The following is a 15,935-nucleotide window of genomic DNA, read 5'->3' as shown; positions in this document are numbered from 1 at the left end:
CCATACCTCAAACGAAGGGCCTGACAAGCACCAGGCCTCCGCCCCCTTCCTGTAGGGACACTAAAGGGGGAACCTCAGTAGCGTTACAGGGATTTCAGGGTTATGTACAGACTACTGGAGTAGCAGCCACCACAAGGGAGTACCAGGACGTTGTGCTGGAAGGATGGTGAGCAGCAGCAGCAGCAGCGGCTGGAAGGTGCACAGCGGCGCCTGCTGACAACACGGGACATTAACAGAACGGCAAAAAAAAAGAAAAAAACTCATTGCATTAATTCGCCATTTACCCCGTGTGTTTGTAACACCTTCCAGCATAATGACTCTCTGTCAGTCCCATCATTCATTTTCTTCCAGACCCATAATGCTACATACAAGTCTCTCTCTCTCTCTCTCTCTCTCTCTCTCTCTCTCTCTCTCTCTCTCTCTCTCTCTCTCTCTCAAGTGTTTATCACACAAATTCGACAAAGCAAACAGCTCTTCCGCCCTTTCTCCACCACTCCTGAAGCCACAGCGCTTCTCCCTGATCGTCTGCTCCACGTATACCACTAAACCCCAAATCATCCATTGGCATTTATATAAGGTCAAAATACGTACATTCATCCAGTCCTTAGGCACCACACGACGTTGAATAGCCTGAGTAATTAATCAACGACACTGCCACCCTTTGAGAAACGCAGTTGCAGTCCCATCCACTCCTACCACTTTGCCGCACTTCTCGTGTGCAAGACTTTCACCACCTCTTCTCTTTTCACCGTCCTACTCGCCAGACTCTCTCACCCCACATCCATGCTCTTCCTATACACACCATTTCATTGGAGAGGACCAAACGTGTTCAGGCGTCCACCTTCTGTGGGAAAAAGCTTTGCACCTATCCTGTGAATCTTTAATTTCTACTAGTGAGGGAGTTAGGTCTCAGGTACTAGAGTATTGGCCATTCCCATGACTCCAACTCATTTAAAGTCAAACGGCATGGTTAGTTTCAGCATCTTCAGTCCACACTCACGCCATGTTTCTTCCTCCTCCCCTCCTCGCCCCCTCCCTTTATTTCATTATAAACCTTTAGATTCAAATATGGAAGAAGTCGACTAGCTTATGACACCTAGTTTCTTGTAGAAGGTTCAAATGATCTCCATGAACCCGTTTGTCTCTTTTGCCATTGAGCGCGATGGCTCACGTACTGACAGTACCAACAGCTGCCAAGGCCTGGCCTTTTTCCATTCCCCAACACCTGGGGTCGTTTCTACCAGCCTGTATTGAAGGCATTCTGGTTAGCATTCTTCTATTATCTGGATTCTTCTGGAGACTCAATACTCTAATGATGTTGTGAGTCATCTTATTTTTTTCCCCCACACATCACCGACTGCAACCTTCCCTTGTGATTCCATCTCAAAAGAAGGAGTCACTTCGTTCCAGCACCAACACTCGGATGGCGTGTGGAGGGAGAGACGCCGTGGGTTAGCTGATGCCTACTGACGGGACGACAGTTTAATGTTAGTGAGCTGCAAGGGCGAGGTGATGGTGGCAAGGAGGGATGGGAGAGGGGTGGGGGTGAGCACTCTCCTGGAACGCGCTGGAAGGTCGTGCTACCAATGGATGGGAAGGAGTTTGGATCTAATGGAAGCTGGACAGAGATGGACGAGTTTAAAGACAAGTGGGAGATGATGGAAGTAGTTGGAGGTCCTGGTAATGGCCCCGGGGAGGTAATGAAGCTGAAAAATGCTGGAAAGACGTGGGGGGAAACTCGAGGGAGAAGGGAAGTGCTGGAAAGAATCAAAGGAACTTTAAATGAAGTGGAATGTACCGGAAAGAACTGGAGGAATCCACAAGGAAATGGATCGTGCTGGAAAGAATCGGAGAAAGCTGAAAGAAAATGGGCTGGGCTGGAAAGAGCTGGAAGGATCAGGCAGGAGATGAAATGTGCCAGAAGGAATAATTAAAAGAAGCTGGAAGGTGGGAGGTACGGGAATAAGCTCAGAGACGCTGGAAAGGTAACAGAGACTGACGGGGCTAACTTAATGTGCTGGACCAGAACCTGGAAGCTGGCTGGGAGGGTGGGTGTCGCTCATAGACACTGGATGTCGCGAAGGGTAGGGAGGCTGTGGGATGAGGACTGGTGAGGTTATGAGGCGAGGTTTGGTGATTTGTGGGGTGGGGACTGGTGAGGTTATGAGGCGAGGATTGATGTTGTGGGGTGGGAAGTGGTGAGGTTATGAGGCAAGGATTAGTGAGGTTGTGGGATGAGGGCTGGTGAGGTTATAAGGCAAGGATTAGTGAGGTTGTCGGATGAGGACTGGTGAGGTTATGAGGCGAGGGTTAGTGAGGTTGTGGGATGAGGGCTGGTGAGGTTATGAGGCGAGGATTGGTGAGGTTGTCGGATGAGGGCTGGTGAGGTTATAAGGCAAGGATTAGTGAGGTTGTCGGATGAGGGCTGGTGAGGTTATGAGGCGAGGGTTAGTGAGGTTGTGGGGTGGGGACTGGTGAGGTTATGAGGCGAGGGTTAGTGAGGTTGTGGGGTGGGGACTGGTGAGGTTATGAGGCGAGGATTGGTGAGGTTGTGGTGTGAGGAGTGTTGAGGTGGTAGATTGGTGACTGATGAGGTGGTTGGATGAGGATTAGTAAAGTTGTGGGGGGTAAGGACTGATGAGTTGGGGAATAGTGAGGTTATGAGGTGGTTGGGGAAGAAGTTGTGAGGACTGGTGATGAGGTTATGAGGACTGATAACCTGTGACGCTCATAGCGAGGCCCACCTATGCCCCCACCTGCGGTGCCGCCCACCTGTGGCTTGGTTACAGCCCACCTGTGGCAGTGGTACCACCCACCTGTTGCTGTGGTGCTGCCCACCTGATGCTGTGGGCGATCTGTGGCTGTGGTGACACACATCTCTTGGTGCCGCCCGGCTGTGGCACCACCTAGCTGTGGCGTCACCCAGCTGTGGCACCACCTAGCTGTGGCGTCGCCCAGCTGTGGCACCACCTAGCTGTGGCACCACCTAGCTGTGGCGTCGCCCAGCTGTGGCACCACCTAGCTGTGGCACCACCTAGCTGTGGCGTCGCCCAGCTGTGGCACCACCTAGCTGTGGCGTCGCCCTAGCTGTGGCACCACCTAGCTGTGGCGCCGCCCAGCTGTGGTGCAAGGAGAATCCTGCCACCCACACTCTCCCCTCGTACGAGGTAGAGGTCCCTGGCAATTACTCTCCCCGGCCTGGAGGGAGGGGAGGAGAATTACATTACCTTAGCTTCCCCCCTCCCCTCACCTGGCATCCTGTGGTGCCCCACCCGTGTCCTGGGGTGAGGCCAGGGGCGGAAGGAAGGTGGGGAGGAGGTATGTGTGTCTTAGGAGGTGGGGTTAGCTAGACCAGCTCGCTGGGCCTAGGGGAACAGACCAGCTTCCTCCTCCTACTTCCTTGATTCAGTAGTACACGTACGGATTTACCGTGCGTCCTATTGACGTCCTGGCCGCTGGCGCACGTAACTCGCACGGCGACTCGTTCAATCAGATGTGCGTCGCAGTGCTGGTCGTCCGCCATCATGCAGCAGCAGCTGTGGAAGCCGCCGTGTGCAGCATTGTATCCGTCTCCCGCCATGCAATGCACAATGGAGGCTGTCATGCAGCATAACTTGAGTTGAACCCAGAAGAATTTGGTCTCCATTTGGTCTCCATTTCTCGTGACAATGCGCGCGAGGGATGGTGCCAGAGTTAAGAGAGTTGGTGTGTGTGTGTTCTTCTTCTTCTTCTTTTTCTTCTTTACCGGTGTGAGAGTTTAAAGGCTTCGTAATTAATTTTGGTCCGTCGTGGAAGATAGAAGAGGGAGGGGTGACTTGATCACAGCGACGCCAACAGGTGAGCAGTACCTTTGAAGGTTAAGAGACGACGCGGGGACACGAGTGTAAAAATACCCCTCTCTCCCCATCACACACACACACACACACACACACACACACACACACACACACACATTAAAATCCCACTTTCTTCCGTCATTACTGTGATTAATCAGTCGTCTCTGAAACCTGAAGACGAAAACTCAAGAGCTTAATTGTTGGGTGGGTATTAATTACTAGCTGGAAACCGCTCGCCTCTCCCCTCCCCGCGGGACATGGTCGAGAGTTCGACCCCTTCCTCCCCCTCACCCTCACCCACCCACACCCCTTCCCCTTGTTAACAATGCCTTGGGGGTGGGGGTGGGTGAGGGAGGCTCTGGGGCGGGTTGGGTGGAGGTTGCCTGGAGGGGAGAAGGAAGTTACTGGGGCTTTTTTTTTTGGGGGGGGGGGGGGAATGGGGGAAGGAAAGAGGTATAGGGAAGATCTAATCTGTGTGGGGGGGACGCCCTCCAGCAGTGAGTCGGAGGGCGTCACATTTTCGTCACGGGAGGTCAGAGCCGACACCAGCAGCCGTGATTACGGTGGCGTCACACTCCCGTTACAGGATCACAACCTCTTCCAGTAACGTACGTGAGGTCTTAGGTGGATCATGTGTACGTCTTTGCTTGATGTTGCACTGTGTGTGTGTGTGTGTGTGTGTGTGTGTCACAGGCTCCAGTGGTATCTTCCAGCCAACGTTCCAGTGGTGTCTTGTCGCCCGGGCTCTTTGCCACGTCTTCCAGCACAGTTTCCCCAGTCATACCTCACAGCACGGGACCCAGCACCACCACCCACCCAGCACACGTTCCAGTAACATCCCTGGAGCGCCGTGTCGCCACAGTATCTTCCAGCACAGATTCCAGTAATGTCTTCGGGTGGGTGGGTGGGAGTTGGTCTTCCTCCTGGCCCGCGAGAGATACACAGAGGAAAATAAACCCGAACTTATCCCGTTACGAAGGCCGTTTCGGAAGGTGTCGTCAACGGGAGGGCTACAGCGTCCATTGAGGTCAGCTCTGTGTGTGTGTATACAAGGCTGCCTGACCGTCGCCACGTCATCCTCTCGATCGTCATGGTACGGTGGCCATCGGCCCAAAGAAACATTGGTGTGAGAAGCACTGAAACTGTGTGTGACCCTGTCAGTGTCAGAGTAGGCCAAAGGTTACAGGCAGTGCCATTGTCACTGTCAGAGTAGGTCAAAGGTTACAGGCAGTGCCATTGTCATTGTCAGAGTAGGTCAGAGGTTACAGACAGTATGACCCTGTCAGTGTCAGAGTAGGCCAAAGGTTACAGGCAGTGCCATTGTCACTGTCAGAGTAGGCCTAAGGTTACAGGCAGTGCCATTGTCACTGTCAGAGAAGGCCTAAGGTTACAGGCAGTGCCATTGTCACTGTCAGAGTAGGCCAAAGGTTACAGGCAGTGCCATTGTCACTTTCAGAGAAGGCCTAAGGTTACAGGCAGTGCCATTGTCTCTGTCACTGTAGGCCAGAGGTTACAGACAGTGTGACAGTGTCACTGCCAGAGTAGGCCTAAGGTTACAGGCAGTGTGACACTCTCACTGCCAGTGTAGACCCTGAGTTATAGGGTCGTCTTGACAAGTTACAAGACACTGTGTTCCTGAACTTCTCCCGTGTCAGCTCTGCCCTACACCTGACACACACACACACACACACACACACAGGAACATTTCACTGTTGAGTGCCATAAAGTCACTGATTACAGGCCTGTGGCACTGTCACCTTCGTAATGGCCTGAGCTGTACCTTGCCTCATGTAACGTGTACCGTGTGTCACCGCCTGTACCACCACGCTGTACCCCCTGTGAATGATACGTCCTGTATCTGATGATGTATTCTGTACTCCTGTAATCGCTGGAGGTGCGCCGCGTCATCTTGAGTCTGTAACGCGTTTTGAACCTTGACCCTAATCACTGTGTGGACTGTATGGTTAAGCGAGCCATAATACCCCGTTTACGTAAATCCAATAATGTCTCGCTTTGTAGCATTATACTCCCGCCATTAACGCTCTTCCGTCTCTCCCTCCCCCCTTTTTTTTTCACCGTCGGGGCTGCAAGGACCCTGGGGGCGCCGCCGTCGGCGGGCCCACTCGGGCGGCGCGCCGCCCCCCCGCCTCCTTCCCCTTGTCGACCTCCTACGCCCATTGTATTGTATACCTGACCTACGCTTCTCTGTTCCCCCCCGCCTCCTCCACCTCCCCCACGTGCCCCTCACCCACAGCGTTATGGAACATTGTAGGGTAAGAAAGGAGAGAGAGAGAGAGAGAGAGAGAGAGAGAGAGAGAGAGAGAGAGAGAGAGAGAGAGACAAACGAGGTAAGCTTACAGTGTGAGCGCAAAGCTTTGCCTTCGGAAGTAAGTCCCGTCGTGTGGTAAAAACATGCGAGACTTTAGCCCCTGTAGTATGTTCAAAGGGGTATTACGGTCTTGTGTCCTTCTCGCACACAGAGAGAGAGAGAGAGAGAGAGAGAGAGAGAGAGAGAGAGAGAGAGAGAGAGAGGAGAGAGAGGAGCTGGTACTGACCCTGGTCTGCATGTTGGTGGACTTGTCCGGCAGAAGGAACACCCTGACGTAGGAGTCGACGGCCGCGTGCGGGTCAGGACCCACCAGGTCACGGGCCTCCACCACCACCACCTCCAGGTCAGCCGTGTCGCTGGTGAGAGAGAGAGAGAGAGACAAGACAGACAGACAGGTCTCGTTAGATCACACTGGCAGGTATGTTCTGGTGGAGTATGGTAGATATGGTTATATCGTATATCAGGTATGTCTGGGGATTGAGGGAGGGAGGGCGAGAACTAGGGGAAGAAGTATGAGTTAGATGCTAGTTGGTACTAGCGGGTATGGTCCACACAGGCCCGTATGAGGCAGGACCGGTATGGTCCACACGGCCCGTATGAGGCAGGACTGGTATGGTCCACACAACTCATATGAGGTAGGACCGGTATGGTCCACACGGCTCATATGAGGCAGGACCAGTATAGTCCACACGGTCCATATGAGGCAGGACCGGTATGGTCCACACGGCCCGTATGAGGCAGGACCGGTATGGTCCACACGGCCCGTATGAGGCAGGACTGGTATGGTCCACACAGCTCATATGAGGTAGGACCGGTATGGTCCACACAGCTCATATGAGGCAGGACCAGTATAGTCCACACGGTCCATATGAGGCAGGACTGGTATGGTCCACACTGCCCGTATGAGGCAGGACCGGTATGGTCCACACAGCTCATATGAGGCAGGACCGGTATAGTCCACACGGTCCATATGAGGCAGGACTGGTATGGTTCCACATGGCCCATATGAGGCAGGACCGGTATGGTCCACACAGCTCATATGAGATAGGACCGGTATGGTCCACACGGCCCGTATGAGGCGGGACCTGTATGGTCCACACGGCCCGTATGAGGCAGGACCGGTGTGGTCCACACGGCCTGTATTATGTAGGACCGTTATGGTCCACACGGCCCGTATGAGGCAGGACCGATATGGTCCACACGGCCCGTATGAGGCAGGACCTGTATGGTCCACAGAGCCCATATGAGGCAGGACCGGTATGGTCCACACGGGCCGTGTGAGGCAGGATCGGTGAGTCATCCATGAGCCGTGTGAGTGGCGTCAGGCCATGCCTTCCCCGGGCTCAGAGCTGAACATGACTGAAGTATGAACAGGAAAACGAGAGAGTGAAACTGGAGACGATGTTGAGCCCGGAGGCGCCACTAGCACTTAGCGGCCGACATCAGAACTACCAAAGCGGCGACATTGCCGTCCCCCAACATAGAAGTTTCATTCCTTGTTACTGTATTTATTTTCTGAGGTTTGTTGACGACAGTGCAGAGGCGATCGGTCTGTCGAGTTGAGGAAACTGTGGAACACACTGTAAGACGTTCACCTGGTCGATAGGTGAATGGCTTAAGGTATGTGGACGATAAAGAAGAGAAATGTGGACGATAAAGAAGAGGAATGTGGACGATAAAGAAGAGAAATGTGGACGATAAAGAAGAGGAATGTGGACGATAAAGAAGAAGAATGTGGACGAAAAGCGATGGGAAAGGGAGAATTCACACAGAGAGGTGACAGAAATGGACGACCTTATGATGAGAGGCGGCGTGTGAGAGGCAAGGTAAGTGAGAGCAGGGCAGGGGAGGAAAGAGAGGATCCGGCCTCTCCCAGGAAGGCCTCTACCGGAGTGGTCACTCCCAGGGCGGCGGCCACTCCCAGGACAACGTGTCTCAGTTCAGTTAATCCCAGGGTGGCCACTCTCAAGAGAGATATTCCCAGGGCAGGTACTCCCAGGGCAGCCACACACAGGGCAGCTACTCCCAGGGCAGCTACTCCTAGGGCAGCCACTCCCAGGGCAGCTACTCCCAGGGCAGCCACTCCAAGGGCAGCCACTCCAAGGGCAGCTACTTCAAGGGCAGCCACTCCAAGGGCAGCTACACACAGGGCAGCTACTCCCAGGGCAGCCACTCCAAGGGCAGCTACTCCCAGGGCAGCCACTCCCAGGGCAGCTACTCCCAGGGCAGCTACTCCCTGGGCAGCCACTCCAAGGGCAGCCACTCCAAGGGCAGCTACTCCAAGGGCAGCCACTCCAAGGGCAGCTACACACAGGGCAGCCAATCCCTAGGCAGCTACTCCTAGGGCAGCTACTCCCAGGGCAGTCACATCCAGAGCAGCTACTCCCAGGGCAGCCACTCCCAGGGCAGCCACACCCAGAGAGGCCATTCCCTTGGGGTGGCCATTCCCAAGGCGACACATGTCTTCCCTGCCAGGCTCACACGGACTCTCTCACTGATACATTGTTGTGAGAAGAGGGAGAGAGAGAGAGAGAGAGAGAGAGAGAGAGAGAGAGAGAGTGAGGGGGTGGGTTGAGGGGAGACCCGCCTAGGCTTCACTTGCCTAATTGCCCTGAACCGTTGAGACTCTGTGGAGCTAAAAGGGCATGATTTAACAAGGGCACATGGGGTGGGGGGTATGGTGTGTGTTGTGTTCTGTGGTGTTGTGTTGTGTGGTGTTGTGTTGTGTGGTGTTGTGATGTGTCGTGTTGTGATGTGTCGTGTTGTGGTGGAGTTTATATTCACATATTTGTAATTACTTGATTGTACTGTACGGGGAGGGAATTCTACACTTGTGAGGCCTCATCCGTTGAACCTTCTCTACTGCCATAGAACTTTTCTTTTAACTTCTTAATGCTGGCCACATTTGCTGTCTCCTGAGTTTGTTGATTATATTTAGCCACTACTCTTATACTGGACAGTACTTCTCTACACCCTTTCTGACAAGTTTCCTCCATAATTTCATGATATATCTTTTGGTTGTTCTGTCTTTGTGCATCCTTCGAAGAAATGTTCACTGTCTACGTCATCAGTTTGGTTTAAAAACATAAAGGATGTGATCAGGTCACCCTTCACTCTTTTTTCTTCGTTTGTGGGCAAACATAAGGCCTCTAGCCTCCCCCTGTAACTTCAGCTCTCTTAATTCGATCTTTGTTGTCCTCCTCTTGATATTTTCTATTCGTTCCCGGATCAAGGCCTTCATTCACAATGCCCCATCTCCATTACTTTATATTTACTCGGGTTGAATTTCATCAACTGTGCATCAGACCAACTTTGGAAGTTGCCGAAGTTTCCGTGTAAGTTGATGCAATCTTCATTACCCTTTTCATCCCCTCGTGACTTTGGGATCACTCGTAGATATGTATTCAGGCATGAGTCTTGCCTTCTGGCAAGTTATTTACACAGATCAAGAGGAGGAGCAGTGGTCCCAGGATCGAGCCTTGCGGCACGCCACTGGTAAACCCCAAAGCCCATCTCGAGATGGCTTCCTTGCCGCGAGTTCTGTGTTTCCTTCCAGTGAAGTAAATGTTCTTTCATATCGAAGACACCTCGTCCTTATTGCAGTCTGAGGATCCAGCTTCTTTACTAGGCTTGTGAATGGGACAGCATCAAACGCTTCTGGCGGTCTAGGAACACACAATCCACCCAACCATCTCTTTTGTCTAAAACAGAACTCACTCACTCGTAGAATTCCAGAAGATTAGTGTGTGTGACCCCCTTTCCCTAAAGCTGTGTTGTCTCTCACCTTGGTAATTCTTCGTTTGCATGTTCTGTTAGATGTGCTTCTTCCTGATTATCTTTCCCAGTGTTTTAAAGACGCCACTCGTCAGTAAGACTGATCTCCAGCGCAATTTCCCTTTCTCCTTTCTTAAAGATGAGCACGACGATTCCTTCGACACTGTTGCCACTACACTCTCCTCCAGTGACGCAAGGAGCAGTATTTCAAGCTGTCTGTCGAGTGTGTCTGCACACTTTTTCAACACATTTAGCGACTTCCTCAAGACCTTTAGAAATGGGTCATGTCCCTTTCATAGTCTGCATGTCTTTTCTACCAGTTTCAATACAATGTGTGGAGTGCGGTGAGTCATATGGTGTATGTGTGTGTGTGTGTGTGTGTGTGTGTTTGTGTGTGTGTGTGTGTGTGTGGTGTTTGGTATGTGGTGGGGTGTGTGGTAGTTTGTGGGATGTATAACTACCTGCACTGACATACAACATTTGAGGCGTGTGTCGACATTCTTTGTATTCCATTCATTCATTCGTCATACACTATAAGAGTATTTCTCTTCACATCATTTCTAACAAGTTTCTTGCTTCGATTCACGTCATGACTTCTTCTTGTTCTGTCTTTGTGTCTTTCGAAGAACTGTTCATTGGCATGGAACTTGTTTACAGAAACTTAAAGGGTGCAATCAGGTCACCCATAACTCTTCTCTCTTCCATTTTAGGCATATTCAAGGCCTCGAACCTTCCTTCCCCCCTGTAATCAAGGTTTCTCATTCTGGCTCCATCTTTGTTGCCTTCCTCTGAAGTGTGGTGTTTAGCGTCCTCCAATCGACCCCTCTCCCATACCCACCCCCTTCCACCCCCCATCCCTCCGTGCCACCCTCTCCATCGCCTCTCTCCACCCCTGGCCCCACCCGCTGCTCCCCTCCCCCCTCGTTATCTACTCAGCAGCTGTGGGGGCAGAAGGTCAAGGGTTGGGCTGGAGAGCTATTATTCCCCGATTGTAGAAAAATGGCCTTCAGGTTCGATTTGGATTAACATGGGTCACACACGCACACACACACACACACACACACACACACACACACACACACACACACACACACACACACACACACACACACTCACTCACACATACACACGCTGACCTGAATATGTGAATGTGTTCGCGGATGTTGCCAAGGACCCGAAAGAAGTAAAGAGTGAGAGAGATTGCACCAAAAGTTACAAGGGGACCGAGACAGACCCCCCCAAATTAGTTTTCTACTATGTTGACGAAATTCATCGCGAGAGTAGCGAGTAGCGAGGATGGGACATAGCGAAGGAAGGTCTGGAGACCATTATTACGGAGCAGGAGATGCACAGCAGGATCTCCTGGTAATGGAGAGCTGGGACATTAAGCTAAGCCTGTCTCCATTGCCTCGCCTCGGGGAATTGTTGTCCCGTGGCCAACATTAGAATTACATTTAAGTATTTCGATAAGGATGTATGCAGCAGACGGTTCACACAAGCATCTTAGGCCCGACACTAGAATAGGTTTCTCGTGTTTGGTCACCGTATTTAAAAGAAGCTCGGAGATCTAATAGAGAAGTCCAGAGGAGGGCGACGAAGATGGTTCCAGAATCAGGAGGACCGCTGGGGTTCAGTCAGAGGGTTAGAGGGCTTAACTTTGTCCATCACTGAGGAAAAGGGGGAGACCTGACCACACCCTTAAGTTTTTAAGTCATTTGAATGGCGTCAAGAGCATCGAATTCTTTGAAAGATACAGGGATGAAATAACCAGGGGACATAATAGTAAAGTGTCCAAGATGATTGCCATAGAAAAGACGTAAGGAAGTGCTGTTATAGTATAAGAGTTATGGATGAATAGACGAAACTGTGAATGAGGACAGGATACAAAGGGGTTTGTATGATAGTAGAGAATGCTCAAAAGATGGAGGGGGGCCACACGAGTGTACAACTCCCTCCCCTTGTGGTACAAATAACACTTCCCCCCCACGTTCGCCAACCACCTCGCTTACCCTCCTACCCCAACGCCCTGAATAAGTCCATAAACCTGAAAGGATTAGACGTGTACGCAGCACACAGGAGTATTGACTTGCCCATGAAACTCTACGAGGATTTCCATCCCCCCGAGATGGCTAAGCCCCTCAGCTCCGCCACCAGTTCCTCCCTCCATCAGTCATAATACCCCACTGATTGGGAGACTTAATATGTGTCTCTCCCAAATACCGAACTCGCCGAGCCTTGCACAGCGATGTCTCGCCGGGTTTCGACCCACTGGCACGAACCCTGATCCCCTAGCCTACTCGGTGGAAGCTTCTGTGTTTTAATTGAGTTTTTTTTTTTTTTACACAGTCGTTGCAAAGTCCGTAGACTCTCAGAAGTTTGGAGATTAGGGGACGTTCTCTACCACCCACTCCCTCGGCAGCCACCCGTACTTTATCCATCGCAACTTGGCGAGACGCAGGGCTTCTGTGGCTGTCACCTTCGCCCGAGCTATCGACCCAGTGTCCTTCGTATCACTAGATTCCCATGCGAGAGAAAAATTGTCAAGACACTGAGCTCAATACTGGTTACGTTAAAAGGGGCCCCTCAGTGATGTACATAGACCAACAAGATGTTCCAAAAAAAGAACCATCACATTTTCCACCCCGCATCTGCCGCAAGGTAGAGGCTGGCATTACTAGCTAAGTCCACCTCGCCTGATGAAACGTATCGATCTGCTAGAGAGGGTCCGATGGTGGTCGATGGAAGCAAAAATCTAGTTTGGTGTAGGGGGGAACTGAGCTACGGGGAGAGGACGGTACCCCATAGACTTGTCCGCGTGAAGAGAGGAAGGGAAAAAAGGAGACGTAATTACTGTTTTTAAAATCAGTCTGTGTATTTGATTATGTCATCGAAGAGTTCTTTGCATGAGGTTGCAGTTGATCAACCTGACGACATCATATGCTGCACCTGATCAACCTGACGACACCATATGCTGCACCTGATCAACCTGACGACACCATATGCTGCACCTGATCAACCTGACGACACCATATGCTTCACCTGATCAACCTGACGACACCATATGCTGCAACTGATCAACCTGACGACACCATATGCTTCACCTGATCAACCTGACGACACCATATGCTGCACCTGATCAACCTGACGACACCATATGCTGCAACTGATCAACCTGACGACACCATATGCTTCACCTGATCAACCTGACGACACCATATGCTGCACCTGATCAACCTGACGACACCATATGCTTCACCTGATCAACCTGACGACACCATATGCTACAACCGATCAACCTGACGACACCATATGCTGCAACTGATCAACCTGACGACACCATATGCTGCACCTGATCAACCTGACGACACCATATGCTTCACCTGATCAACCTGACGACACCATATGCTGCAACTGATCAACCTGACGACACCATATGCTGCAACTGATCAACCTGACGACACCATATGCTGCAACTGATCAACCTGACGACACCATATGCTGCACCTGATCAACCTGACGACACCATATGCTTCACCTGATCAACCTGACGACACCATATGCTGCAACTGATCAACCTGACGACACCATATGCTGCAACTGATCAACCTGACGACACCATATGCTGCACCTGATCAACCTAACGACACCATATGCTGCAACTGATCAACCTGACGACACCATATGCTGCAACTGATCAACCTGACGACACCATATGCTGCACCTGATCAACCTGACGACACCATGTGCTGTAACTGATCAACCTGACGACACCATATGCTGCACCTGATCAACCTGACGACACCATATGCTGCAACTGATCAACCTGAAGACACCATATGGTGAAACTGATCAACAGGAGAATCGAATGCGGAACTAAGCAAGAGGAGAACAGGACATAGTGTTAAAGAAACACTTCTACGGTAGCAAAGTGGTGGACGTAGGTTTAGCAAGTAGAGTGAACCTATGACTATAGGGAGAGATCGAAGGAGGCTGAAGGTAGTCTCCCTACCTATTCTCACACACACACACACACACACACACACACACACACACCATATTTCCTTCCACATCAGCATGATGTCCACCAACAGCACAATATTCCTGCTTGCGTCATTGTTACGAGAGGCATCGTACTCCCGCTGAAATTGCCACATCTCCCACAGCACCACCCAAAGCCCCTCCCCCACTCCCCCAGTATCATCAACACATCTCCCACAGCACCACCAGACCCTCCACCCCTCCCCCTCTCCCAGTATCATCAACACATCTCCCACAGCACCACCAGACCCTCCACCCCTCCCCCCCCCCCTCCCCCTCTCCCAGTATCATCAACACATCTCCCACAGCGCCACCGGACCCACTGATCAGGCCAGAGAAAAAGAAAGTCAAGACTGTCATGTTCATTACAGGAAACAACACGGGAGTATATATATAGATCCTCCCCCACCAGGGACAACAACACTGGAGGAACCTCTCCCTCAAGCGACAACACCACTTGTGGATCCTCAACCCCCCCGACCTAAAGGTTTAGTCCCTCCCTCACACCACCACCAACCATCGAGTCCCTCCCTCCCTCACACCACCACCAACCATCGACAACAGTCGGTCCCTCCCTCCCTCCCTCACACCACCACCAACCATCGAGTCCCTCCCTCCCTCACACCACCACCAACCATCGACAACAGTGGGTTCCTCCCTCCCTCCCTCACACCACCACCAACCATCGAGTCCCTCCCTCCCTCACACCACCACCAACCATCGACAACAGTGGGTTCCTCCCTCCCTCCCTCACACCACCACCAACCATCGACAACAACAGCTAATGGGTCCCTCCCTCCCTCCCTCCCTCACACCACCACCAACCATCGACAACAACAGCTAATGGGTCCCTACCTCCCTCCCTCCCTCACACCACCACCAACCATCGACAACAACAGCTAATGGGTCCCTCCCTCCCTCCCTCCCTCACACCACCACCAACTATCGACAACAGTCGGTCCCTCCCTCCCTCCCTCACACCACCACCAACCATCGACAGCAACAGCTAATGGGTCCCTACCTCCCTCCCTCACCATCACCACCACCAACCATCGACAACAACAGATAATGGGTCCCTACCTCCCTCCCTCCCTCACACCACCACCACCAACCATCGACAACAGTCGGTCCCTCCCTCCCTCCCTCACACCACCACCAACCATCGACAGCAACAGCTAATGGGTCCCTACCTCCCTCCCTCACCATCACCACCACCAACCATCGACAACAACAGCTAATGGGTCCCTACCTCCCTCCCTCCCTCACACCACCACCACCAACCATCGACAACAGTCGGTCCCTCCCTCCCTCCCTCACACCACCACCAACCATCGACAACAACAGCTAATGGGTCCCTCCCTCCCTCCCTCCCTCACACCACCACCAACCATCGACAACAGTCGGTCCCTCCCTCCCTCCCTCACACCACCACCAACCATCGACAACAACAGCTAATGGGTTCCTCCCTCCCTCACACCACCACCAACCATCGACAACAACAGCTAATGGGTCCCTCCCTCACCATCACCACCAGTGACTGAACATTCTTCCCAAACGAAGTAAATTCCTCTAGCCCGCCAGACTCCGCCATCATTTGCTAAAATATTCCAGCGAACGTTATTGCGGGAGACATTATATATATTTTTTTCCCTCTATCTTGTTTTAGGAAGTTTATTCTGGAAATGACTTACAGCGACCGGCGGCTGCATGGACAGGTTGCGACGTACAGTGAACACCGCGCGTAGCGGACACGCTGGGAACACAAGAGTTGTCGATGGCTTGGGCTTAACTTGCAACGAGGGACGTGTTTTTTTTTTCTGTCGCAGTTTAAGTCTTCGCTTCATCGTATGACTGATGTGTGGGGTCATGAGGACGTCATGAAGTAGAGTGGTCGTCTCTATCATGGTCCATGGCAGGGCAGGTGGGGCACAGATATGAACAGCATTCCCCTCTCCTCG

At 52.0% G+C, this 15,935-nt stretch overlaps 2 protein-coding genes across 3 annotated transcripts in view; one reads left to right on the top strand and one right to left on the bottom strand.

The window, feature by feature from the left end:
• LOC139748067 (uncharacterized) overlaps positions 1-15,935 on the top strand; it is a 142,309-nt gene that overhangs the window by 7,190 nt on the left and 119,184 nt on the right. The window lies entirely within an intron of this gene.
• The window catches only part of LOC139748035 (uncharacterized), a 71,469-nt gene that overhangs the window by 8,344 nt on the left and 47,190 nt on the right, over positions 1-15,935 (bottom strand). The window contains exon 2 of the mRNA XM_071660602.1: positions 6,392-6,521. Within this exon, the coding sequence (XP_071516703.1) occupies positions 6,392-6,521 (130 nt within the window). The remainder of the gene's footprint in view (positions 1-6,391; positions 6,522-15,935) is intronic.

This window comes from Panulirus ornatus, chromosome 5, assembly GCF_036320965.1.
Source record: "Panulirus ornatus isolate Po-2019 chromosome 5, ASM3632096v1, whole genome shotgun sequence".
Taxonomy (NCBI): Eukaryota; Metazoa; Arthropoda; class Malacostraca; order Decapoda; family Palinuridae; genus Panulirus; species Panulirus ornatus.
Note: the sequence above shows the minus strand (reverse complement) of the source record. Positions and strands in the feature narration are given on the sequence as shown.